Source organism: Carassius carassius, chromosome 17 (assembly GCF_963082965.1).
Source record: "Carassius carassius chromosome 17, fCarCar2.1, whole genome shotgun sequence".
Lineage (NCBI taxonomy): Eukaryota > Metazoa > Chordata > Actinopteri > Cypriniformes > Cyprinidae > Carassius > Carassius carassius.
In genome coordinates this window covers 10,996,237-11,022,759 of record NC_081771.1, presented here as the reverse complement: position 1 = coordinate 11,022,759, position 26,523 = coordinate 10,996,237, and the positions used below count along the sequence as shown (strand labels likewise).

General features: G+C 41.3%; 1 protein-coding gene across 5 annotated transcripts in view; it reads left to right on the top strand.

The window, feature by feature from the left end:
* LOC132161077 (E3 ubiquitin-protein ligase HERC2-like) overlaps positions 1-26,523 on the top strand; it is a 65,126-nt gene that overhangs the window by 36,056 nt on the left and 2,547 nt on the right. For 4 of the 5 annotated variants that reach the window (XM_059570881.1, XM_059570880.1, XM_059570879.1 and 1 more), the window contains 56 exons: positions 295-487; positions 610-792; positions 876-1,060; positions 1,237-1,384; positions 1,489-1,685; positions 1,831-2,061; positions 3,030-3,168; positions 3,325-3,471; positions 3,838-3,980; positions 4,447-4,711; positions 4,938-5,080; positions 5,178-5,276; positions 5,356-5,524; positions 5,691-5,816; positions 6,669-6,777; positions 6,866-7,005; positions 7,088-7,278; positions 7,420-7,525; positions 7,606-7,697; positions 8,123-8,298; positions 8,382-8,493; positions 8,651-8,732; positions 9,057-9,200; positions 9,285-9,375; positions 9,469-9,646; positions 10,030-10,111; positions 10,754-10,925; positions 11,038-11,182; positions 11,372-11,597; positions 11,682-11,853; positions 11,981-12,167; positions 12,374-12,517; positions 12,790-12,981; positions 13,092-13,245; positions 13,776-13,883; positions 13,975-14,106; positions 14,188-14,346; positions 14,448-14,566; positions 14,650-14,775; positions 14,859-15,014; positions 15,116-15,231; positions 15,387-15,585; positions 15,809-16,023; positions 17,551-17,728; positions 18,684-18,845; positions 18,927-19,018; positions 19,103-19,242; positions 19,353-19,540; positions 19,644-19,841; positions 19,944-20,027; positions 20,893-21,034; positions 21,140-21,334; positions 21,470-21,582; positions 23,613-23,803; positions 23,893-23,998; positions 24,086-24,298. In XM_059570881.1, the coding sequence (XP_059426864.1) occupies positions 295-487; positions 610-792; positions 876-1,060; positions 1,237-1,384; positions 1,489-1,685; positions 1,831-2,061; positions 3,030-3,168; positions 3,325-3,471; positions 3,838-3,980; positions 4,447-4,711; positions 4,938-5,080; positions 5,178-5,276; positions 5,356-5,524; positions 5,691-5,816; positions 6,669-6,777; positions 6,866-7,005; positions 7,088-7,278; positions 7,420-7,525; positions 7,606-7,697; positions 8,123-8,298; positions 8,382-8,493; positions 8,651-8,732; positions 9,057-9,200; positions 9,285-9,375; positions 9,469-9,646; positions 10,030-10,111; positions 10,754-10,925; positions 11,038-11,182; positions 11,372-11,597; positions 11,682-11,853; positions 11,981-12,167; positions 12,374-12,517; positions 12,790-12,981; positions 13,092-13,245; positions 13,776-13,883; positions 13,975-14,106; positions 14,188-14,346; positions 14,448-14,566; positions 14,650-14,775; positions 14,859-15,014; positions 15,116-15,231; positions 15,387-15,585; positions 15,809-16,023; positions 17,551-17,728; positions 18,684-18,845; positions 18,927-19,018; positions 19,103-19,242; positions 19,353-19,540; positions 19,644-19,841; positions 19,944-20,027; positions 20,893-21,034; positions 21,140-21,334; positions 21,470-21,582; positions 23,613-23,803; positions 23,893-23,998; positions 24,086-24,298 (8,595 nt within the window). The remainder of the gene's footprint in view (positions 1-294; positions 488-609; positions 793-875; positions 1,061-1,236; positions 1,385-1,488; positions 1,686-1,830; positions 2,062-3,029; positions 3,169-3,324; positions 3,472-3,837; positions 3,981-4,446; positions 4,712-4,937; positions 5,081-5,177; positions 5,277-5,355; positions 5,525-5,690; positions 5,817-6,668; positions 6,778-6,865; positions 7,006-7,087; positions 7,279-7,419; positions 7,526-7,605; positions 7,698-8,122; positions 8,299-8,381; positions 8,494-8,650; positions 8,733-9,056; positions 9,201-9,284; positions 9,376-9,468; positions 9,647-10,029; positions 10,112-10,753; positions 10,926-11,037; positions 11,183-11,371; positions 11,598-11,681; positions 11,854-11,980; positions 12,168-12,373; positions 12,518-12,789; positions 12,982-13,091; positions 13,246-13,775; positions 13,884-13,974; positions 14,107-14,187; positions 14,347-14,447; positions 14,567-14,649; positions 14,776-14,858; positions 15,015-15,115; positions 15,232-15,386; positions 15,586-15,808; positions 16,024-17,550; positions 17,729-18,683; positions 18,846-18,926; positions 19,019-19,102; positions 19,243-19,352; positions 19,541-19,643; positions 19,842-19,943; positions 20,028-20,892; positions 21,035-21,139; positions 21,335-21,469; positions 21,583-23,612; positions 23,804-23,892; positions 23,999-24,085; positions 24,299-26,523) is intronic. The other variant, XM_059570882.1, reaches the window with a different exon arrangement.

The following is a 26,523-nucleotide window of genomic DNA, read 5'->3' as shown; positions in this document are numbered from 1 at the left end:
AAATTCCCATGAAATGTAAAAATCTGTTTTGACTTATTGGAAAAGATTAATTCCTATCAGTGTGAACTGACCACCACTCAGAATATGAAGAATATCTAAGACTTTAGGAGTCAGTTGTCCACAGCAGTCCTTTAGGTACCAACACAATAACACACTCAGCAAAATATTGCCTAATTATCTATATCGATAAAATCCCCGAAAATATTGAGATATTATTTTTGTCAATATCGCACACCCCTAGCACAAATGCATTGTCTGGTCAGTTTATTCATGTTTCTGTTTGGTGTGTGTTAGGATGGACCACCACCAGGCATGGGCCGAGTGATTGGGGAGTTGGGAGAAGATGGCTGGATTCGTGTCCAGTGGGACACCAGCAGCACCAATTCCTACAGGATGGGCAAAGAGGGCAAGTATGACCTCAAACTGGCCGAGCCGCCACCTGCCACCCAACCGGCCACAGAAGACTCTGACACAGAGGACGACACAGGTTTGTGATGCACATGGCACTGTGTCATTCAAGAGAACAAAGCATTTACTACCCAGTCTTGGTGCTTTACTGTATTTGTAATTGCCGCATTGATTTATACAACCTCTCCCTCTTTGTCTCAGAAGGGGAGGTGATGGAGAAGAGTGTTCACCCAACTGCAATCATGTTGACCAGCACAGTTAATCTGTTGAAGACACTGTCACTATCCTCTGGGATTCACGCTGAGGTGATGCAGGCTGATGCTATTAGCACTCTGTGCGGTCTACTCCGGATACTGGTGGAGAGTGGAGCCAATGACAAAACTGGTAACAGCCCAGAGTTAATTTGTTCATTATTATTTCTTATTATATAATATAATGTTTAAATTATATTTCCCTTTCTTCTTTAGGTTGTTCATCTCACAAGCTGGTGTCCTGTGAGCAGCACAGGAGCTGGTGCACACTAGGATTTATTCGCAGTATAGCTCTCATGCCTCAGATGTGCAGTACCCTGAGTTCCTCTGCGTGGATCAATCTGCTCATACGCATCGTGGAGGGCCACCAGTCCTTCACTGCGGTCACGCTACAGAGACAGGTGCCAACATTGCTTCCTAGTTTCATTTAACACTTACTATGAGTTCTGACTGGCTTTACCAAGAGGATGAGAGCTTTCCTTGTCTCTTTACAGTAGAATTGTTATTCTAAAACCTTCATGAGTAGCACAGGGTATGTATGCTATGTTTTAATCCACCTTTCCTCACTCCCTGGCAGATTCTTGCCCTGCGGCTTCTACAGGGTGTTTTACCCTCCTGGGATAAGACGGAGCGCTCACAGGATATGAAGTTTCTGGTGGAGAAACTCTTTGGGTTCCTTGGCAGCTTGCTCAGCACGTGTTCCTCAGATCTGCCCCTCCTCAGGGGTACTGTACATTTATTAACTCCTTTCTCACTGTGTGCTCTTTGTGAGGTAGTCCAAATGCTGATAGCAGGATGCCACTTTAACATCACGTTTTGTGCTTTACAGAAGGTTCGATGCGTAGGAGAAAGTCCCGCCCTCAAGCCTCTCTGACAGCCACTCACAGCAGCACCCTAGCTGAGGAAATTGTGGCTGTACTGCGTACACTTCACTCCCTTGGCCAATGGAATGGCCTTGTTAATGAATACATTAACTCCCAGCTCAGTGGTATCAGTGATGTAATGGCAGGCAGACACACTGAAGCGGTACAAGTCCTATTTTGACGTTATTAGCCAAATAATAGTAGTGTTGTAAAATAATGGAAGTATTTTACTAAAGGTATAGTACCATATACTGGTTTTAAGCCCTGGTTAGAAGATACTGAATATTTCTACATTGTGTTTCTGTCAGGCTGTGCTTGAAGACTACCTTCCCAATGCTGAAGCCCCGGCGGTGGGCAGTCTGATGGCAGTTTTGGCGGTCATCGGTGGGATTGATGAGCGTCTGCGTCTGGGAGGACCGGTGGTTCATGAGGAATATGGGGAGGGCACTGTGACTCGCATTACACCTAAAGGACGAATCACTGTTCAGTTCCATGAGATGAGGAACTGCAAAGTCTGCCTGCTCAGTCAGCTCAAACCGGTACATGTGCACCAACACACAGCATTGCTTCCCAAGTTGAGCATGTTGCATTGTGGGATACAATATTCTACTCAGTGTTTTCTGTTGTCTATTGTATGTATACTACTGTTCAAGCGTTTGGGTCAGAAAACAATAAATATAAGAGAAAAGTATACCTTTATTCAGCAAGGATGTTTTTTTCTTTTTCAAAGCATCCTTAAAAAATTATATAATAAATAATTTTTAATATAATTTTGATTAAATAAATGCAGCCTTGTTGAGCATAAGATAACTATTTTCAAAAACACAAAGAAATCTTGTTGACCCCAAACTTTTAAATGGTTGTGTAAAAAATAAGTGATAAGTGATGTGACATACAGCCAAGTATGGTGACCCATACTCAGAATTCGTGCTCTGCATTTAAAGTGCACACACACCGCAGTGAACACACACACACCATGAACACACACCCGGAGCAGTGGGCAGCCATTTATGCTGCAGTGCTGGGGAGCAGTTGGGGGTTCGTTGCCTTGCTCAAGGGCACTTCAGTCGTGGTATTGCCGGCCCGAGACTCGAACCCACAACCTTAGGGGTTAGGAGTCAAACTCTATAACCTTTAGGTCACGACTTCCCCACAAGTGTAAATAATGTGCAATGTACATACATACACTTCTATATCCTGCAGATATATCAAGAGTAGTACATTTATTTTATATGAATATAGCCATTATTGGTCATGACTAGAAGGGATACAGCTAAAACCGGAAGCTGACAATAAATTAAGTTTTCTACCAATTAGAAAGTGTTTTATTAACGTCCACACACCTACCCCTTACAGTAATGCAAAAACAGTAATTGTTGTTGTACAGTGTAAATTACGCTGTATTGATGAGCACGAACCCAGTTGATGAATCTGCATACCATCTAGCCTTAAACATCATTATTGTTCTTTATGGTTGATATCGCTGTCTGTCTGGATGTCTTTGCAGCTTCATATGGTTCCATTCAGTGTTCAGAACCTGCCCTTCACTGAGCCTATGCTGACAGTATGGGCCCAGCTAGTCAACTTGGCAGGAAGCAAGCTAGAGAAGCAACGCATGAAGAAATCCCTCAGCAGAGGACTTACGGGTACGCCACATGCAGCAATCACAAATCAAATGTCATTTTGATGATTTGATTGGGAAAAGGAATAGACTGTTCATGCAACCATCCAAGCATAAACATCTGTTCTACACTATCTACGTATGATGATAAATATTCTGGTTTGTTTGTTTGTCATTGCAGTGGATCAGGTGGATGTGCATTTGTTGCGGTGTCAGCAGCTCAGACTTTACATCCTGAAGGCAGCGCGTGCTCTGCTCTCCCACCAGGACAAACTCCGACAGATCCTTTCTCAGCCAGCTGTCATAGACATCAGCCCCAATCCTACAGGTGAGACCAGAATGTCACCCTTGATCTCACTTCTAGTTTCAATCTGCATGCATTTTCGGATTCACTTATTTGGTATCGTCTTAATCTCGGTGCAGTTATCTTTCAATGTCTGTGGTGTCAAAAGTTATAATTTTTTCCTCACAGCTCACACCAAGCAGAAAATGCAGGAGTGATTATATCTGTTAACTGTTTATAATGCTCTGGGAACGACCGACTAGTGTTCAGTTGTATCACATCACTACCCCCTGGTGGTCACATGTAGATTCTTATTGTTATTATTATAATTTTGATGACTGCTCTTAAATATGGCATCTTCTCTGACAATTTTGTAATGCATATGTTATGATTTTGTATCTTTGTGTTCAGAGGATCAGTGTGTGTCGTCTCCTGAGGTGGGAGATTTGTCTCCTGAGGGTCCTCAGCCTCCCCTCATCCTCCTCCAGCAGCTGCTGTCAGCATCCACTCAGCCATCCCCCATCAAAGCAATATTCCACCGCCAGGAGTTGGAGGTCAGAGACCGTATTTACATTTCCTGTATGGCAAATTTAATGGCTAACAATCCAGAACATTGACCCCCAAAAATATTATCATTAATATTTACTATTAGCTGCAATTTTTGTTACATAATATAATATAATATAATATAATATAATTTGTGTGAAGTGTGCGATTAGAAAAAGGGTGTGCTTAATTAGATTAATTGCAATGTGGGTGAGCATAAAATACTTTTTAAACACATGAAAAACAATCATATTTTAATTATAGTTATTATAATATAAAATATTTAATACATAATTTTTTTGTGGTAATCAACCTTATGCTTTAGATGCTGTTGATAAGAACTTTGTAATTGTGATCTTAAAGCCTTTCCGTTAACAGCTCAGATGTTACATCACCCATTTCTTTCATTTGTATTTTTAATTTTTTTTTCCTCCCTGAATTTCAAATGTCTTTTGTGCCGGTATGTGTGATTAGGCAGCAGCTCTGGCAGTGTGTCAGTACCTGGCAGTTGAGTCCACACACCCGTCCTCCCCCCTATTTGAGGACAGCAGCTCCAGCGAGGCCACCACACCGGTCACTGTGCAACACATGCGCCCGCCCAAGCAGAAGAAACACAAGACTTCACCTGTGCCCCCTGCTCCCATCGTCCTGCAGCTGATGGAGATGGGCTTTCAAAGGAAAAACATTGAATTTGCACTTAAATCACTGTCTGGAACCACATGTGCTTCTGGAGAGCCAGGTACTGCACCACTAACTCAAGTTTATGAAATGTTAAATTGAATTCTGTCGGTACTGCATGCTTGAGTACTCAAAGTTCCTACACTTAGAAGAGAGTACCATTGCTTGCATGGTAACTTAGTAATGCTGTGGTCATTTGGGCACTACCGTGTTGATTATACCATTGTTTTCCCTTTTTTACAGGAAGCATTTTTGTTAGCAACTGATTCATTATGTTTGGGTTTTAGGTGTAGAGGCATTAGTGGGCTGGTTGTTGGACCATCCAGACGTTCAAACTACAGATCTGTCAGATGCAGATACTGTATCAGATGAATACTCTGAGGAAGAGGTGCTGGAAGAGCTGGAGGAGCCTGAGCCAGCCTTCCCTGTGGTGCGTATAATTACACATACACACAATGATCCTTCACACACCAGATTAACTTGTAGTCAGTGAATGCGTAACAAACGCTCTTTCCCTTGCATGTCAGCCTCCTGGGGTTGTGGTGACTGAGAGTCAGACTTTTAAAAAGAGGTCGGATTTTCAGAGCAATGATGATTATGCTGTATATGTGAGAGAGAACATTCAGGTGAGGAGCTACGCTTGTTTATTTATGGTTTTGGGTGGTAATGGATGAGATGAGCTGATCAGAGGCCTGTGTGTTGCAGGTGGGCATGATGGTACGATGCTGCAGGACATATGAGGAAGTGTATGAGGGAGATGTGGGGAAAGTGATCAAGCTGGACAGAGATGGCCTGCATGATCTGAATGTGCAATGTGACTGGCAGCAGAAAGGAGGAACTTACTGGGTCCGTTATATCCACACTGAGCTGCTGGGTAAATCCTCTTTATCTTCTGCTCTTAAACACTTTATATGGACTGAAATCCTAATTGCATTTTGGTTGTATCAGTAATATTTAGTTTTCCTGTTGCTTATAGTGGATTTGTTTATTTATATACAGTATTTGTTTAAACTAAATAAATGTTATTCTCTATTATCCAGGGTTTCCTCCACAGAGTTCTCCGTCTCATATAAAGATAGGTGATAAAGTTCGAGTGAAGCCCTCGGTCACAACGCCAAAGTACAAGTGGGGATCTGTCACTCACAGGAGTGTGGGTGTTGTCAAAGGTAACACGATTACCGTATTTTTCAGACTATAAGTCGCACCTGAGTATAAGTCGCATCAGTCCAAAAATACGTATAAAAACATATATAAGTCGCACTGGACTATAAGTCACATTTATTTAGAACCAAGAACCAAGAGAAAACATTACCGTCTACAGCTGGGAGAGGGCACTCTATGCTGCTCAGTGTAGACTACAGGAGCACTGAGCAGCATAGAGCGCTCCCTCTGGCGGCTGTAGATGGTAATGTTTTCTCTTGGTTCATTTCTCTTGGTTCATGTCAAATTAATTTTGATAAATAAGTCACAGGACCAGCCAAACTATGAAAAAAAGTGTGACTTATAGTCCGTAAAATACGGTATGTTTAAACAGGTTTAATCTAGTGCTGATTTTTAGAAGTTTTTGTTTACGTGTGTTTATTGTGTATATTTATGTGTACATGTAAATAGACACACATACATATACATATTTCAGAAAAATGTTGTTTATACATTAAATATATTTATATATAATGTAAATTAAATAAATAAATATATTTTTTTTCAAAATATATTCTGTGTGTGAGTGCTATATAAATATAGTATTCATATAAACATAATAAATATACACAGCACACAGACATAAACTATGTCAACAAAAACTTTTCTTTTGGATGCGATTTAATCGTTTGGCAGCACTAGTTTAAACACAGTTTTCACCTTTAAATTAACTGCTTGCCCTCATGTTCAAAAACTTTTTTCAGTTTTGGTTGAACCATATTTTTCTACGGAATGTTTTGCTATGTATCTCGAACCTGTAGCACAGGGCTTTCTCTTCAGGGATAAATGAAAACTGTTGTTGCTGGGTTTATGTCCAGCTTTCAGTGCCAATGGGAAAGATGTGATAGTGGACTTTCCTCAGCAGTCACACTGGACTGGGCTGCTATCAGAGATGGAACTTGTTCCCAGTGTACATCCTGGTGTCAGGTACATTTAGTACAAGTGAAAATCACCTCTCAACAACAAATAAATAGATCAACTAAAAGAAATGATAGTGTTTCTACATTTTCCTTAGGTGTGACGGATGTCAGATGTTCCCTATAAATGGCCCCAGGTTTAAGTGTCGGAGCTGTGATGACTTTGACTTTTGCGAGAGCTGCTTCAAGACCCGTAAACACAATCCTAGACATTCATTCGGACGAATAAATGAACCAGGTCTGGGAAAATTTAAAGTGTTGTTTTATAGCTACTGTGTCATTTAACATTTCAACACTGTAACCTAATAATTTCCCTTTAGGTCAGTCACCCACCTTCAGTGGGCGCTCGGGAAAGCAGCTAAAGAGGCATCACAACAATCAGCGTGGCATGCTGATTGATGAGTGGTCCAGAGTGGTGAAGAACCTCAGCGTTTCATCCTCTGTTAACCAGGCGTCTCGGCTCATAGACTGTGGAGAGCAAAGCTGGCAGTCCTCAGGCTCTCAGGGGAAGGTCAGTCTAATCAAAGTTTTCAGCAGTACTGTATAGTTGCTTTTTTACATAGCAAAGATCAATTGGAAACACTTGATTATAAGTTTAATTGAGAGGGAGGGAAAAATCTATGCTATGTTTTGTTTTGTTGGTTTTCAATAGCACTGGATTAGGTTGGAGCTTTTCCCAGACATCCTGGTCCAAAGACTGAAAATGACTGTAGATCCAGCTGACAGCAGCTATATGCCCTCACTAGTGGTGGTATCAGGTAAAGAACCATGATGCCTTTCAGGTCATTCATAGTGAAACCTTTTATGGGTGACCTGATCAACTGTCTTTAATCTCCAGGTGGAAGCTCTCTCAACAATTTGATTGAGTTGAAGGCCATCAACATCAATCCCACAGACACTGCTGTCTCTCTGCTCAGTGACTGCACAGAGGTTGGTTTGAATTTCTTCACAAGTATTAGAGAGAATTTTTTAGGGCTGCTCCGATCACGATCGGCCGATCGTTAATGCGCATCTCGTCAGTAAAGCCGGTTCTCTAATCAGCGGTAAATTTCATCAGGTGCGTGATTTCACAAAGAGCAGCTGTTACTACACAGAGCCGTTGTTAACTGAGAAGATGCGCAAATAAACGCTGAAAATGATGGATTTGCGCAGCTTCTCAGTTTACAATGGCTCTGTGTAGTAACAGCTGCTCTATGTGAAATCACGCACCTGTTGAAATTTACCGCTGATTAGAGAACCGGCTTTACTGACGAGATGCGCATAACGATGGGTCGATCGTGATCGGAGCACCCCTACAATTTTCTGTAAGGCTGTTTCTTTAGGAATGTGGGGCACTCATGTATTTGTGTGTTCAGTATCACAGGTACATCGAGATTGCCATAAAACAGTGCCGGAGTTCAGGGATTGACTGTAAGATCCACGGCTTGAGCATTGTGGGGCGTGTCCGCGCAGAGGACGAAGATCTGGCCACTGGGCCTTTCCTGGCATCTGACAATGAGGAAGAGGAGGATGACAAGACCGCAACTGGAAGGTGTGTGTTTTGGTGCATTTGGTAAAGCAGAGAAAGCATGAACTGGTACCTTATTTAGTTTCTCTTTCTATCTCCTTTTGCAGTCTGACTCGAAAAAGGTTGTCAGGGCTGGAATCCGCTGCCACTATCAGAACCAAAGTCTTTGTCTGGGGTCTCAACGATAAGGACCAGCTTGGTGGACTTAAGGGGTCTAAGGTCAGAAATGTGTAAAAACACATTCAAATTTGTATTAATATATTATTTAATATAAATTATATTTTCTATAGAGGTCTTGATTATATGATCGCATAACTTAACTTTCATAGCTATAGCACGCAATGACAAACCTTAGTGTCTTGTTTTTTTCTCTTAGATCAAAGTCCCATCATTCTCAGAGACCATGTCTGCTCTCAATGTAGTGCAGGTGGCTGGAGGCTCTAAAAGTCTTTTTGCTGGTGAGTTGTTTTAAAAAAAAACGCCTTTATGCCTTTGCTGCTCAGTGACATGCGTTACATTGATTGCACCACCAGTCTATGAAATTTCAGTTCCAACCCTGGGTGTATGATGCAATGTGGTAAAAATCACTGTAACACATGGCCTTGTGTATCATTTTTCTTTTGCAAATTATGCAAAATGTGATACAAATTTGTCTTTCTAGTTTATTTTTATATCTTAAATTAATGTTTTATTAGCATTGGATGCTTATTTTGCGGTAAGATAACAAAGGATTACATTATACTCTTTTAACCAAACAAATGATTGATTCTTTCTCTTTCCAGTGACTGCTGAAGGTAAAGTATATGCCTGTGGAGAGGCCACTAATGGAAGACTTGGTTTAGGATTGTCCAGTGGAACCATCCCTATACCAAGACAGATATCTGCCCTCAGCAACTATGTGGTCAAGAAAGTTGCTGTACATTCAGGTATGCCCTTTGTCCATTTCAAGAAAAACATCCTGTTTTATTCTCAGAATGTGTTGTTTTAAAGTAGGCAAACTTTGTGTTCAGGTGGCAGGCATGCCATGGCGTTGACTGTGGATGGAAAAGTATTTTCTTGGGGTGAAGGAGATGATGGCAAGCTTGGACACTTCAGTCGAATGTAGACCATTTATACCCCTTTCAATAAGAATGTAGAATATGTGGAAGGTTTCTAGAAGGATCTCATGAGAATTTTCCTTTTTTTTTTCACCAGGAACTGTGATAAGCCACGGCTAATTGAGGCATTGAAAACCAAGCGCATACGAGATATTGCCTGCGGCAGCTCTCACAGTGCTGCCATCACCTCGAGTGGTGAACTGTACAGCTGGGGTCTGGGTGAATATGGCCGTCTGGGCCACGGAGACAACACTACTCAGCTCAGACCCAAACTGGTATTTGTTTTACTTGCAGTATATCATTAAACTCGGAGCTCTGTTCTAAACTGCAGGGTTACCTTTTTTGCAGAGGAATCCTTGTAAGTTGGAGTTGATGGAAACACATTTTTATCATATACTATTTTTAATATAAAGTTAAAAATTACTTTTTGCAGAATCTTTGAAGATTTAAGCCTTGCCCCATTTATGTAGATAGTAGCTGCACTTGTATGCCTATTGATATAATAAAAAAGAAAAGAAAATGCCAAGGTGCCAAGATGGCTGCAGAGTGGACTGACTTGCTTTAAACTTGCTTATTCTCATTGTGCAGTTTAATTTCAGCCTATGCTGTGTGTATCCCCCATTGCTCTAAATCAAACTTGCCTGTGTGTGGTTTGCAGGTCAAGGTGCTTTTAGGCCATCGTGTTGTCCAGGTGGCTTGTGGAAGTCGAGATGCCCAGACCCTTGCCCTAACAGATGAAGGTATATAATCCTGCTTTTTCTTTTGTGGATTTTAATGTAAGGTTCATTTGTTGTGTTTTTTTTTTTTAATTATTATTATTATTTGGTTTTGCTTGGCTTTCTTTGGTTCTGTTTAATTTCTTCTGGTTTTGGATATTTTTGTTTACTTTTGTTTGTTTGGTTGCATTTGATTCAATTTTGTTTGGTTCTGTTTAGGTTCGTTTAGTTGTTTTGCCTTGTTTCACCTGGTTTTGATTAAGTTTGCCTGAGATTTTCTAGTTTGTTTTAGTTCAGCTTCATTTGATTTTGTTTAGTTTGTCTCCATTTAGTTTCATTTCATTTGTTTAAATTTCGTTTTGATTAGTTATGTCTGGTTCTGTTTGTTTTAGTTTCGTTTGCCTTCGTGTTATTTGGTTTTGTCTAGTTGTGTTTGGTTGTTTCATATAGCCTGACTTGGTTTTCTTTTTAGTTTGGCATATTTTTATTTAGTTTCAATAAGCTCTGTCTGGTTTTGTTTGCTTTAGTTTCAGTTGGCTTGGTTTGGTTTGATTTAGTACTTTTTTGTTTGTTTTTTGGTTACGCTTAGTTTCATTTGGTTTGGTTTTATTTTTAGTTCAGTTTTGTTGTTGCAGGCATATGAATGTATGTTTTTATGTTTTTTAGGACTGGTGTTCTCATGGGGTGATGGAGACTTTGGAAAGCTGGGTCGTGGTGGAAGCGAAGGCTGTAACATTCCTCAAAACATAGAGCGTCTGAATGGGCAGGCGGTGTGTCAGATTGAATGTGGAGCTCAATTTTCCCTTGCCCTCACTAAATCTGGAGTTGTCTGGACCTGGTATGAATATTAGAGGAGATTTGATTTTTAAGATGCATTCATGACTGAGTCTTAAAAATGCTCATTTCCTCAGCTCCTTTCCTTTTTAACATGCTGCTGTTGCATTGTGCAGGGGTAAGGGGGATTACTTCCGACTGGGTCATGGCACAGACGTTCACGTCCGCAAGCCCCAGATGGTTGAAGGACTGAGGGGGAAGAAGATAATTCATGTGGCCGTTGGGGCCCTGCACTGCCTGGCTGTCACAGACACGGGACAGGTGCGCTACAGGATTGTTGTTTAACATTTAGCTGCTCTTTGGCATAGAGGAGTAGCACAACTACTACTTCCTCCTACTGTTTTGTTTTGGTACATTAAACTGCTCATGGTGCATGGTAAACAAAACTCACCTTTTGTTGACAATTTATTCACTTTAGTGCTGGTGTAAGATGAAGTGTTGTTTGTGTAGGTGTACGCGTGGGGGGATAATGACCATGGGCAGCAGGGGAACGGCACAACCACAGTCAACAGGAAGCCTACGCTGGTGCAGGGTCTAGAGGGGCAGAAAATTACCCGTGTGGCCTGCGGCTCCTCTCACAGTGTGGCCTGGACCACCGTAGATGTCACTACACCCTCCGTCCACGAGCCTGTTCTCTTCCAGACTGCTAGAGACTCTCTGGGAGCCTCTTACCTTGGTAATTTCCACCCAATCTCCATTTCTTTTCCGTTGTTGTGTACCTCTTGCTTAAAGTGAAAGTTTTGTGGGTGTTTCTTTATAGGTGTACCATCAGACAGTGACCCATCTTTATTAAGTAATAAGCTGAATGGCGTGAGCAGTGTGAAGGCCAACAGGCCATCTCTGGCAAAGATTCTACTCTCTCTAGATGGTTATCTTGCCAAACAGCAAGCCCTGTCCCATGTGCTCTCTGCCCTGCAGATTATGTATGCCAGGTATGACCTTAATGCATACAGTATATTTAAGGTATTAGAATGACTCTGCATTCCAGATTGATTGTTTTCTGCTTCAGAAAATAAAATAAAAGCTCTGGAATCACTTAATTACTCTCATGTCACACAGGGATGCAGTGGTGGGAGCATTGATGCCTGCCTCTATGATGCCTCTGGAGTGTCCCTCCAGCTCTCCAGTGCCCCCTTCAGATTGTTCATCAGCATCCAGCCCCTGTGAGGCTGAGGGTCCAGCCCTGCCCTCAGAAACAGAGGAGAGGGTCAGTCCACACCCCTGGATGGACAGCAAACGAGGAGAGGTGAGGAGTGCTGCCTATGCATGACTGTCTTCACATTTGCTGTACTTTTTTTTAGTATTTATTTATTTTCAGTAGTCTTTATTCTGCACCAGTCACCTATCTTTTTTTTTCTTTCTTTTACAACACAATCATTCAAATGTCCAAGACACTGCTACATTTACAAGCTTGTTCTGTCATATGGAATTGTATGTTATTTTGTGGTCTAGGTGACGACATCTGAGGAGGCCATTACCCCTTCTTCAGCAGTGACCCCTTCCACTGCCTCTGCTTCATCACGGCCCTTCATCCCAGTCACAGATGACCCTGGTGCTGCCAGCATCATTGCTGAGACCATGACCAAAACCAAAGTGGTCAGTCACAAATGCTTTTATACCATGTTTTAATAAAGTTAAACATTTATTTATTGATTGATTGATTGATTGATTTTTTTTATTTGTTGTTGTTTTACTTTTAATCATTTTTAACATTTATTAAAAAAAAAAATTTTTTGGGTTGTATCGGCTTTTTACATTTCTGTTTTAATTAAAACAATAAAAATAAACTGCTATAATGTACTATAATGTAATTATAGATGTGTGTGTTTCTTGTTTTGTTTATCATCTGGTTTGATTTATTGGAACAGGACTCTGAGAGCCAGAGTAAAGCAGTGGGCCTAGAGCCACAATACCTGGATGAGTTCACCAGTCTGCTGATTCCCGATGACACGCGGGTGTTGGTAGACCTGTTAAAACTGGCTGTGTCTCTGCGCTCAGGCGATAAAGGAAAGGAAGTGCTGTCTGCTGTGCTGTCTGGCATGGGTACAGCCTTCCCACAGGTAAAAACCAACCTCTTTTCTATCTCACTGCATGTTTTTATAACTAAAATGGTATCATTTCATCTTTGAAATGCATGTACTCATATCTAAATGTGTTTGTTGGCCCACAGGTGGCAGATATGCTGCTGGAGTTGTGTGTGACTGAGTTAGAGGATGTAGCCACTGACTCTCAAAGCGGACGGCTGTCATCGCAGCCTGTGGTGGTGGAGAGCAGTCACCCGTACACTGATGACACTTCCACTAGCGGAACAGTGAAAATACCAGGTCACCTTGTGTTTTTCTGTTTATTCAGCATCTCAGCAGCCATAACAACCTCATTGCTGGTGCTTGCCAAAGCATTATTATTTTTATTTGAACAAATTCCTAAACCTAAGTATTAAACTTGGGCACAGTTGCTGTAGACAAAGTATTGCACAAGCCACTAATATTTTCTTGAGGATCTATAAACATCTAGTATTTTATCGTTGATGGAAATGATCCTGTGCTGGATTTATTTGATAAAAAAATGCAGTTATATTGTAAAGTTATATTACAATTTACAAATAATATATATATTTTTTTTCTTGTACTTTATTCCTGAAATGGTATGTTGAATTTTTTGCTGCCATTACTCTAGTCTTCATCGTCATATAATCCTTCATCTCCTTCAGCTTCATTTCTAGAAACATATCTAATTGTATCAATGCTGAAAACAGTTGTGCTGCCTCATATTTTTGTAGAAACCATGATGCTTTTTTTTGATGAATAGCAGATTTAAAGATATTAAAATTTGATCTTGCGTGTGGTTATTTTAGGTGCTGAAGGGTTGAGGGTGGAGTTTGATCGCCAGTGTTCAACAGAAAGAAGACATGACCCTCTTACCATCATGGACGGAGCCAATAGGATTGTGTCTGTTCGATCAGGTCACATTCTTTTTCCTTTTTTCTTTTTAATACTATTCAAAAAGTGGTTTGAACATTGGCCACATGACCTTTCTTGTTTCCACCCCTTTAGGTCGTGAGTGGTCTGATTGGTCCAGTGAATTGAGGATTCAAGGAGATGAGTTGAAATGGAAGTTCACCAGTGATGGCTCTGTTAACGGCTGGGGCTGGCGCTTCACTGTCTATCCCATCATGCCTGCTGCTGGTACAGCAGTTTAATATGAAATCACTTCATATGTAACATGATATTCTGAAGAGCTTGACCTTTTTATTGAATTACCTGCAGGTCCTAAAGACCTCCTGTCAGACCGTTGCATTCTGTCCTGCCCTTCGATGGATCTAGTAACATGTCTGCTAGACTTTCGCCTCAACTTTGCTTCAAACCGCAGCATTGTGCCAAGGTTGGCAGCTTCACTTGCTGCTTGTGCCCAGCTCAGTGCCTTAGGTAAGAGAAGACCTTTGGAAAAATCTCAGATTTAATCTTGAAATCACAAATTGAAGGTTTTAGAATTAGAATTTTACTATGTCTCTTGTGTGCTTGTTCAGCGGCTGGTCATCGTATGTGGGCACTGCAGAGGCTACGCAAGCTCTTAACCACTGAATATGGCCAATCCATAAACATCAACCGCCTCTTAGGAGACAGTGAAGGAGAGGCTCGCTCTATGGTTAAACAATGTTCTTTGTAATTAAGTAATGTATTCATTTATTTATTATATACTTAACATAACTCGTGTTGAATGTTGTGTAGAGTTTTACAGGAAGTGCACTAGCCGCTCTGGTGAAAGGACTTCCCGAGGCTTTACAGAGACAGTATGAGTATGAGGAACCCACAGTCAGAGGTGGCAAGCAGCTGCTCCACAGTCCTTTCTTCAAGGTATGTTTGTCTTCCTAACAGATGGGCATAGTAAGAGATGCCACATGAGTTTTCCAAAAATATATTTTTCTTGTCTTTTGTAGGTGTTGGTGGCACTTGCATGTGATCTGGAGTTGGACACTCTTCCATGCTGTGCTGAGACACACAAATGGGCTTGGTTCCGCCGCTATTGTACAGCATCTAGAGTGTTAGTGGCTCTGGACAAGAGGACTCCTTTGCCCCGCCCTTTCCTGGATGAGGTAGGGTTTTCTAATATTGGTTGGAAATTAAAGAATCTCTTACTTAACGGAGAGCTGTTGTATTTATGTTCTGTGAATTTGTTTTACATTTTTTCCACTAGGTGGCTAAGAAAATCCGTGAGCTCATGGCAGATCATGAGAACATGAACACACTCCATGAGAGCCATGACCTGTTTAAGAAGGAGCAAGATGAGCAGTTAGTTCAGTGGATGAACAGGTAAATCAACTAAACAAATCTGAGACCAGTGTTGTTTAGCTTGTGAAACAACCAAAAATTACTCGGTGCTCTTTATGTAATATTTTAAATGGATGGAATTCTATTATAACAGTTTTTTGCTTAATTTCACAATTTTGTTGTTTTCCGTTCACTAGAAGACCAGATGATTGGACTCTCTCAGCGGGCGGCAGTGGGACCATCTACGGCTGGGGGCACAATCACAGGGGTCAGCTGGGTGGTATTGAAGGAGCAAAAGTCAAGGTTCCCACACCAACAGAAGCTCTTGCCACACTGCGACCTGTTCAACTGATCGGTGGAGAGCAGACCCTGTTTGCCGTAACCGCTGATGGGAAAGTAAGGCTTTTCAAATGTTAAAAATGTTTCAAATTCAAAGCCAGTAAAGGTTCCTTTTAAAATCTTCAGTACACATCTCATTTGTACTTTTTGTTTTCAATGCCCAGCTGATAATTTTTTTTAAAATTTAGTACAGACCTATGCTGTATATTCAGCAGTTGTTCTAATATCTTATGTCAGCCGAATAATGTCCTTAGTGACTTGACTTTGACTTTGTCTTCAGCTGTATGCTACAGGATATGGTGCCGGTGGTCGACTGGGAATCGGAGGCACAGAGTCCGTCTCCACTCCGACCCTGCTGGAGTCGATCCAGCATGTTTTCATCCGGAAGGTGGCTGTGAACTCTGGCGGGAAGCACTGTTTGGCTCTCTCCTCTGAAGGAGAACTGTACTCCTGGGGAGAGGCTGAAGATGGAAAACTGGGACATGGAAACAGAAGGTCAGCCCCATACTGTGGTTACTATTGTGCTTTCACATGAGCATCTTTGGTTCATCTCATGTAGTGACCTTTAACTTTCAGTATTTAACAGTTTCCCATTGTCACAGTGAAGACAAATGTTTAAACAGAAAAGAAAATTTTGGACATGATACTATGATATTCTTTATTGTCTTAGAGTACCATGTAAATTCTGAATACTGTACTATGGGATACATAGGAATTAGAGCCAGACCGATATAAGTTTTTGGGGCCGATACAGATATTAGGGAGTAAAAAAAAACATAGATATATTTGTATTTTAAATAGTTTTTTTGCAGATTTGATTTAAGTTTACAGACCGGTTTTTATTTATTCATCAGAAATTAGACCAATTCCATGAAGTTCCGCATTATACAGTAAATTACGCTTTTATGAATGGATTCCACTATTCCGTCTGCGTTTAACACATCGCAGAAAAAACAGGGCCCTACTAATATAGCAAACAAGTGTGACATGCTCATTGTGAAAGTGAAAGACGGGGATATTGTTGATTTACTTTATAGCATTGAGTCTCACCAACCAAGTGACAACGTGGCGTTAAATCACCATTTTAAAGACTTAAGCCACCACCACACTGCCAACTATTTGAGCGCAGAAAGATACTAACTTTTCAGTCTGCTATGTTACTGACTGTGCTGACACAACATGTCTACACTGGATTTGACAAAGAAACCATTGAAAATAATTTGTACTTTGTGTCAGATACTTAAAAAATGGAACAAGACATCAGTTTACTGTTGGGATTTGTTGTGCTGCGTCACATCAAGTGTAGACAGCATCATTGATTATAATGGTTCTATTGTTTTTTGCCATCCCATTCCGCACCACACTGCTTGTGTCTGGTGTAGACACCCAGTTAGGAAATGTGATGTGACCGGTGTGATAAGCATGAGATCTGGGTCCTGACATGGCCAGTATAACCACAAGCATTGACTTGATTCCCGCGATCAGCTCCAGTGACCGTGGAGCCATATGTGCCACAAATGCGAACAGTGGTTCATGGATCAGCTCTAACGTCACTGATTCTGCTGTTAAAAATGAACCATCCATTCATCATATCATCATGCAAAATTTAGAATCATTGTAATGTGTAAAGTTTGAGCTCTACTCTACTCATCTCTACAATTACCTGAGTCGCCAGTAGCAAACAATGGAACGCGCTCTGCTGGACAAGCTAAGAAAATACACAATTTTGAAGCATTTCATCTGTGTTATATGGCAGCATATTTGCTTATATGATATATCTGCGACAGGCTTATATCAGCTGATAATATCGACAAAACGATATATAGGTCGGGCTCTAGTCAGAATATCATCATATTACCGCCTGTTCCCATGACTAGATAGTACCACAGAACTTCATGTAGATCCTTAAAAAAGCGAAGTCATTACCCACTCCTATATGTGCGCCAGACTATCACTGATTTGGTTTAGCAGCTTATACTAAGAGGTACAGTATGTGTGACTGGTAGTGCTGTCTTTTCCTAGCCCATGTGATCGCCCACGTGTGATCGAGTCTCTCAGAGGGGTGGAAGTGGTGGACATTGCGGCTGGTGGAGCCCATAGCGCCTGCATTACAGCCAGTGGAGAGCTCTACACGTGGGGCAAAGGTCGTTATGGTCGCCTTGGTCATGGAGACAGTGAGGACCAGCTTAAACCAAAACTGGTGCGTTCATTACATGTTATGCATATTTATCGGGCACAAAACAAAATGATTGCAAAAAGAAAATAACACAAATTTACTTTATGGAAATATTTTTCTAAAACGAAACCATGATACGTGACATTGTTTAATGAAATGTGCATTACTAAATATTGTTACTGTTGACTTTTGTAATATAATAACTATATCATATATGATTTTATATATATATTTTATGTTACACAACAATTTCTGATTCATCATTGTAGAGTGAAAGTACAATCTCTAATTAAAAAATATGTATACAAAGTTCTGTCATGAAACTCTAGATGGCGGAGTCAAATAGATCAAACTCAGTATGACATAATGACATAATTATCACATGGCACAGCTGATTGGTTCTCTCCTGTATCGGTAGCCAATGAGCTCGCTGCTCAACATTCAAATATTTGGCAGTGTTTGCAGTAGCAATGCACTTCAGAAACCCTCCACCTTCCCCAGCTCCACCTGTACAGATCTGCTACAGGGTGATCATGTATGCTATGGGGGTTATTCATGTTATATATGCAACAGTAATACTCCTTGCATGCTAACAGCAGCATGTTGGGGATGTGATGTGGAAGTCTCTGTACTTGCTCTATTCCGCTAAGGGCAAATACATAAACATTGCCATGTATATTTACCATGCAAATCACTCAGAGAGTTGTCATGACAGAAATATTTTTATTAAGCAACTGAACATTTATGGAAATTCATTGAATATATATATATATATATATATATATATATATATATATATATATATATATATATATATATATATATTAGTATTATAATAAATAACTGTAAACTAACCAACAAACTGATTTTCTGAAATTAGTCAGTGGTAGTTTTAAATGGCTGGTAAGTTTGGTTTAGTTTGTTGCATCTCTACTCTCTAACACTGTATATTCTGTGAATTGCCTGTGCGTGTTTATAGGTGGAGGCACTGCAGGGTCACCCGGTGATAGACGTTGCATGTGGCAGTGGGGATGCCCAGACCCTGTGTCTGACTGATGATGACATGGTGTGGTCATGGGGGGATGGAGACTACGGCAAACTGGGCAGAGGAGGAAGTGATGGATGTAAAGGGCCTATGAAGGTAGGACTGCTGGTGTAGTTACTTAAGAGTCAAAGTCTTTCACTCTCCTGTGTGAATCTTCATATCTCATTCTCTGCTTAGATTGACTCATTAACTGGATTGGGTGTTGTGAAAGTGGAATGTGGCTCGCAGTTCTCTGTGGCTCTTACCAAGTCTGGAGCAGTTTACACATGGTAATCATTCCCACAATGCAGTGGTATATAAACTGATGTTTTATTTAGTGAGAAGACATGATTTTATGTTTGTGATTGTTTTAGGGGGAAAGGCGACTATCACAGACTGGGACATGGCTCGGATGATCATGTTCGCAGACCCAGGCAGGTCCAGGGTTTGCAAGGCAAGAAGGTCATAGCCATAGCAACTGGTTCTCTTCACTGTGTATGCTGCACAGAGGATGGTAGGTCATCATGTGGCATGTTTATATGGAAAAATATCAGGTTTTCTTTTGTCTGGCATAGTCTATACCTATTTGGAGTTTTTGGTAAAGACACAAATTTAAACTCACAGGCGAAGTGTACACATGGGGTGACAATGATGAGGGTCAGCTTGGTGACGGGACCACCAATGCTATTCAGAGGCCCAGGCTGGTGGCGGCACTGCAGGGCAAGAAGATAAACCGTGTGGCTTGTGGCTCAGCACACACACTTGCCTGGTCCACTAGTAAACCTACCAATGCTGGAAAACTGCCTGCTCAGGTACTGTATCACCAAATATATCTGAATCACGCAGGACTTCCAAAAAATCTCAAAGAACTTTGTATGTAATGTCATGTTTAAGTAATTCAATATTTGTCTTTAGGTTCCTATGGAGTACAACCACCTACAGGAGATCGCTATCATAGGCCTGAGGAACCGATTACTGCTCCTGCACCACATCTCTGAGCTCTTCTGCCCCTGTATCCCAATGTTTGACTTAGAAGGAAGACTAGGTGAAACTGGACACGGCGTCTCCGTTGGTTTTGATACACTGCGTGGAATCCTTATTTCGCAGGGCAAAGTAAGAGTATTTTTGTGGATAGTACTTGCATGATTTTTTATTTATTTATTTTTTTTAAAATAAATAACAAGTTTGAATTATATTTGTTTTCAATATCTCTAGGAGGCAGCATTCCGTAAAGTTGTTCAAGCCACTATGGTTAGAGACAGGCAGCATGGGCCAGTGGTGGAGCTAAACAGGATACAGGTATACTTGTTTAAACTGCACATGTAGTTTGAGATTTACAATCAATTCTAACCTAATTTGGCCTCAAGTAAATCTCATAGTCAGAGTCAAAATGAAATGTTTTGCATAAATGTGTATTTATTTTTTTCATATTTGAAATATGTTGGAAAACAGGTTTTTATTTCAGTATATTCAATAGCAACTCATTGTTTTGTTATTATTATTATTACTATTATGTTTCAAAGAAAAAATACAATTTATTTGCTCTAATCAGAAACAGTCAGACAGTTATTTTCTGTTGCAATTTTAACCCATGTATTTGTTTCAATTTTGTAAAATAATGACTAAAATGCATGTTATTTATTCAACAATGTTATTTTTGCTTGCATTTCCAATTTGGTTTGAGAGTTTGTTAGGGTGGTAAACAGAATCCAGAATGAACAGTTACTTTTAATGGGCAAAAATAGCTAGCGCAGCCTCCATAAAATTGTCTCCTTTCCCTAATCGTCGTAATTATTGTTGCATTTCCTGCTCCTCTCTGTCAGCACGGACACGCAATGTACACCATATGATTATTATTATCAGTTTTATTTTTGTTCGAATTTGGAGGGTGTTAATATTTAAAGAGATTTGGTCATTAAACATCATATATAAATGTGTGATTTTTTTTATTTTTTTTTGGATCTGCTCAAAATAAGGTTCTTCATGAGATTTACCCCCAAATATGTTTATTCATGGACCAGTGGCCCTCTAATAGGGCCCCTGGAGCCTGGCACTGATCTGGCAAGTCTCACAGCCAGAAAGCATAACAATGGAGTTTATACATCGGAGCAGAAATGCTGTATATGGAGAAGCCTGTAATAACTTACACTCATTCTCTCGACAGGTCAAGCGTTCCCGCAGTAAAGGAGGACTGGCAGGGCCAGATGGCACCAAGTCAGTATTTGGGCAGATGTGTGCTAAGATGAGCTCTTTCAGCCCTGACAGTCTGCTGCTACCACACCGGGTCTGGAAGGTCAAGTTTGTGGGTGAGTTTGTATTTAGAGAGGGATGAAAGATGGTAAAAACAAGAGAAAATGCCATTGGATGGTATCTTAACCTGTTTTTTTTTTGCCCTCTGTGTGTGTTTTTAGGCGAGTCAGTTGATGACTGTGGTGGTGGATACAGTGAATCTATCGCAGAAATGTGTGAGGAACTACAGAACGGTCTCACTCCTCTCCTCATCGTCACTCCTAACGGCCGAGACGAGTCGGGAGCGAATAGAGATTGCTTCCTGCTCAACCCAGCTGCCAAGTCCCCTCTGCACATCAGCATGTTCCGCTTCCTAGGTACTTTTTGCTTGTGTTTTCCACACTGAAAATGCTTTCAAGGCTTGATGAAGCAGTCTAAAATCGTACAGCTGTAGTACTTCCCTCCATTTGACCTGTTGATCTGCCATGCTCTCTTCTTGTAATTGTGTATAGGAGTGCTCCTGGGCATAGCAATCCGGACAGGAAGTCCTCTAAGTCTCTACCTGGCAGAACCTGTGTGGAAACAGCTGGCAGGCATGAACCTGACCATTGCTGATCTCAGTGAGGTAGGACCGTGTGTGTGAATCCTGAATTCTTATCACAAACTAAAACTTTTAAAAACTAAAACCTCAATGTAAAAGAAAATATTCAATTATAAATGAAAACATGTTTGTTTTGCTGTTTTCTAAATTAATACTTCGGGGGTATTTCAGAAAGAATTACTTATGGTGACACATGGTACTACATACTGTACCTGGGCTTAACTTTCATTGCAAAAATATAAATTGTTACAGTATAGTTATATAATAATTAAAATTCATATGTGACACATCTAACTTTAAAACAAATGTTTTTTTCAATCATTTTATTTCAACTTTATTTAATTTTCTGTGTTTAGAACTATTTGTCTTGATTTTATGTATTTTTTATTTATTTTGTCTGTGGGTGTATGTGTTTATGTGTGTATGCCTCTGGTTATTATTTTTTTTTTTTCATTTAGTTGATTTGATTGGATTTGATTTGATTGACTCACAAAACCAAAAGCAACATAAATCAAAACAAAACAATAAATCTAAGACAAAACCACAATCGAAACAAAACAAAAATCAAAACAAAGCAAAAATGCTTAAACCAAAACGAAACAAAAAATCAAACCAATACAAAAATGTATAAGACAAATCAAAACGAAACTAGAAAACAAAACTGCTAAAACAGAAGCCATTTAAAAGGAATGATTGCTTGAACTAAAAGAAAAGACTGATCAGTCTTTCTTTTTTAATTTATATTTTTAGTGACAGAACAAACTTCCAGCCACATTTTGCAACCAATAACCATGAGTAATAAGGTTTAGATTAATCAGCCAAGAGTTATCCCTGCTTTCTGGAATACCCCCATTATTACATTGATTACATGACATGGTAAATCTGTCTGTAGTTGGAGCTTATGGCAAGCCCTTTTGAATTTATGCAAAAGAAATGAGAGTACATGCATTCTGTACATTTGTCTTTAATGGTGGTCAGCTGACCTACATGACAGCCATAAACCTACCACCTCTAATGCATATGTACTATAACCAGCTTTCTCTAAATCTGTGTGGTATGTTTATGCTACATTAAGACATTTCTCAGCAGTTATCAGATATCATTTTCAGATATCATTTTTTTCCTTTAAAGATCTCTGAGATGTGCTGTTTGAGATGCACAGTGAAGTGTGTGGTTGTGCGCACGCACATGCACGTGTGATGTGTAAAAATGAATGTGAGTGTATGCGTCTCCTGCATTCACGCTGAGATCATGTGTTGCTGAGACGTCTGCAGTGATGGCATTTCTCGGCGCAGGACGTCTCTTGCTCACAGAGCAGCTGTTGTTTGTTGCTTTTGCCTGGAGATATTAGAAAGGTTAAAGAGAAAGATTACCGAGCACAAGACAACAGTGAGACTCTGACCATGATGCACTCAAAAACCACCCACACGTTCTTCTCATTCCGTTCTTATAGTCATTTGCACAGGTTTAGACAATCTTCAGTCATTTTTGTTGAATGAATCTACTGTAGGTCATGGAGACCATCTCCTCCGCAAAATATACTCCTGCTAGATCTCTCCGATCATCCAACTGCAATTTGAAGATTTGCTGGTACCTGAATCTGAAAGTGGCAAACTTTTATTTAAATATGCTCAAGTCATTTAGAATACTAGTGATACATACTTACTTATTTTTTATTTTTTTATTTATTTGCTTTTGAATTAAGTCTTGTATGCTCATCAATGCTGTTTATTTTATCCAAAAGAAAATCAGTATCAGTAAATCAGACATACTGGTAAATGCTACTAAAATTTTAAATAACAATACTTTAAAATGTAATTTATTCCTGTGAATGCAAAGCTTGATTTTTAGAAGCCATTACTCCAGTCTTCTATGTCACATGATAGTCCAGAAATCATTCTAATATGATGTGGTGCTCAAGGAACATTTCTTAGTATTATCAATGCTGAAAAAGTCTTGCTGCTTAAAATTGTGGGGAAACTTGCACTTTTTTTTTTTTGTGGTTATAAAGTTGAAAAGCACCCATTTGGCCCCCGTTTTTTTGTGTTTGTTAGGTGGACAAGGACTTTATTCCAGGTCTGATGTATATCAGAGATAATGAGGCGTCTGCAGAGGAGTTTGAAGCTATGCCTCTGCCCTTCACTGTGCCCAGTGCCTGTGGACAGGAAGTTCAGCTCAGCTCCAAACATTCCCACATCAGTCTGGAGAACCGCAGCGAATATGTGCGGCTAGCAATAAATTACAGGTGTGAATATATGCTGAAAAATTTTTACCAACCAATTTTCTGAAATAAAAAGTGAATCAAATGGATATGTTGTCGTTTTGTTTGTCCAGGCTGCATGAGTTCGATGAGCAGGTGTCTGCAGTAAGGGAAGGTATGGCACGTGTGGTACCAGTGCCTCTGCTCTCTCTCTTTACTGGCTATGAGCTGGAGACCATGGTGAGTGTGTCATAAACGCAGACTGAGCAAATGTCATTCTTATTTGAATTCTTATTTGACTCCACATCACTTGGTTGTGTTGTTTAGGTGTGTGGCAGTCCGGACATCCCTCTGCACCTGCTCAAATCAGTGGCCACCTATAAGGGGGTGGAACCAACTGCTCCACTCATCCAGTGGTTCTGGGAGGTGATGGAGTCTTTCTCCAACACAGAACGCTCGCTCTTCCTCAGGTTCGTCTGGGGTCGAACGCGCCTCCCCAGGACCATCGCAGACTTCCGTGGACGAGACTTTGTGGTGCAGGTAACTTGTGGCTCTGAAAAGTGTCACTTAAAGGGACCGTTCCCCAAAAATTAATATCTACTTAACTGCATATATACATATATATACACTACTATTCTCACCAAGGCTACATTTATTTGATCAAAAATATAGGAAAAAGCAGTAATGTTGGGAATTATTATATGAATTTAAAAAACTTTTTTTTTAAATAGTTTAAAATGTTATTTGTGTCTTCAGTGTCACATGATCCCTCAGAAACCATTCTTATATGCTAATTTGATCAACATTTCATAGTTATCAGAAATGAAATATTTTTTTGCAGAAACTGTAAAACATGGAAGTTCAAATGAACAGCATGCATTTTAAATTTGATTTAGATTTTTTTTATACAAAAGTTTAATAATTTTTTTTTTTTTTTTTAATTGCATAATTATACTTGTTTTTTGAGCAATTCTGCATTTATATCATAATTCTGAGTTTTTCTCATAATTGTTAGAATTGCAAAATATAAACTCCGAATTACAAGAAATAAAATCTGGAGAAAAAAGATCAGTATTGTGTGAGATCACTATTATCTTTTTATTATTTTTTAAAGAAAAATTTAATTGCAAGATGTGAACTCAGAACCTCTCCTTGAACTGTCACCTTATCGTGTAGGAGAGGTTTGAGTACCCGAATGATCCTGGGAGCTATGTTGTCTGGGGCTATATGCTCCTGGTAGGGTCTCCCAAGGCAAACAGGTCCTTGGTGACGGGCCAGACTAAGAACAGTTCACAAACCCCTTATGTTAACATACACATCAAGGACCGAGACGTCGCCCGGCATGGCGCAGCCGGGGCCCCACCATGGAGCCAGGCCCGGGGTTGGGGCTCGTTTGCTAGCGCCTGTTAGCCGGGCCTTCCCCCATGGGGTCCGGCCGTGCTCAGCCCAAAGGAGAGACGTGGGGCCTCCCTCCTGTGGGCTCACCACCTGCAGGAGGGAGCGTAAGGGGCCGGTGCATATTGGATCGGGCGACAGTCGAAGGCGAGACCCCCGACGACCCGATCTCTGGACACGGAATCTGGCTTTGGGGACGTGGAATGTCACCTCTCTGGCGGGGCCTGAGCTTGTGCGGGAGGTCGAGAGGTACCGACTAGAGATAGTCGGGCTCACCTCCACGCACAACTTGGGCTCTGGAACCACACTTCTTGAGAGAGGCTGGACTCTCTACCACTCTGGAGTTGCCCATGGTGAGAGGCGGAGGGCTGGAGTGGGTTTGCTTATAGCCCCCCAGCTCAGCCGCCATGTGTTGGAGTTCACCCCGGTGAACGAGAGGGTCGCTTCCCTGCGCCTTTGAGTCAGGGATAGGTCTCTCACTGTCGTTGTGCCTACGGGCCGAACGGCAGTGCGGACTACCCGGCCCTCTTGGAGTCTCTGGGAGGGGTGCTGGAAAGTGCTTCCGACTGGAGACTCCGTCGTTCTACTGGGGGACTTCAACGCTCACGTGGGCAGTGACAGTGACACCTGGAGGGGCGTGATTGGGAGTAACGGCCCCCCTGACCCCCTGGCCCCCCCTGGTCTCCGGTGCCTGTCGAGGCGGCAATCCCCGAACCCGGTGGTGGACACCGGAAGTAAGGCCTGGATGGCTTGTGGGACTCCGGAGGCAGCTGACAGGTACCGACAGGCCAAGCGGACTGCAGCCCGGGTAGTCGTGGAGGAAAAAAAATCGGGCCTGGGAGGAGTTCGGTGAGGCCATGGAGAAAGACTATTGGTTGGCCTCGAAGAGATTCTGGCAAACTGTTCGACGCCTCAGGAGGGGGAAGCAGTGCCCTACCAACAATGTTTACAGTGGAGATGGGCACCTGTTGACCTCAACTGGGGATATCGTCGGGCGGTGGAAGGAATACTTCGAGGATCTCCTCAATCCCACCGACGTGTGTTCCGTTGAGGAAGCAGTGGCTGGGGACTCGTCCATCACCCGGGCTGAAGTCATCAAGGTAGTTAAAAAGCTCCTTGGTGGCAAGGCACCGGGGGTGGATGAGATCCGCCCTGAGTACCTCAAGTCTCTGGATGTTGTGGGGCTGTCTTGGCTGACACGCCTCTGCAACATCGCAAGGCGGTTGGGGACAGTACCTCTGGATTGGCAGACCGGGGTGGTGGTCCCTCTTTTCAAGAAGGGGGACCGGAGAGTGTGTTCCAACTATAGGGGGATCACACTTCTCAGCCTCCCCGGGAAAGTGTATGCCAGGGTACTGGAGAGGAGAATT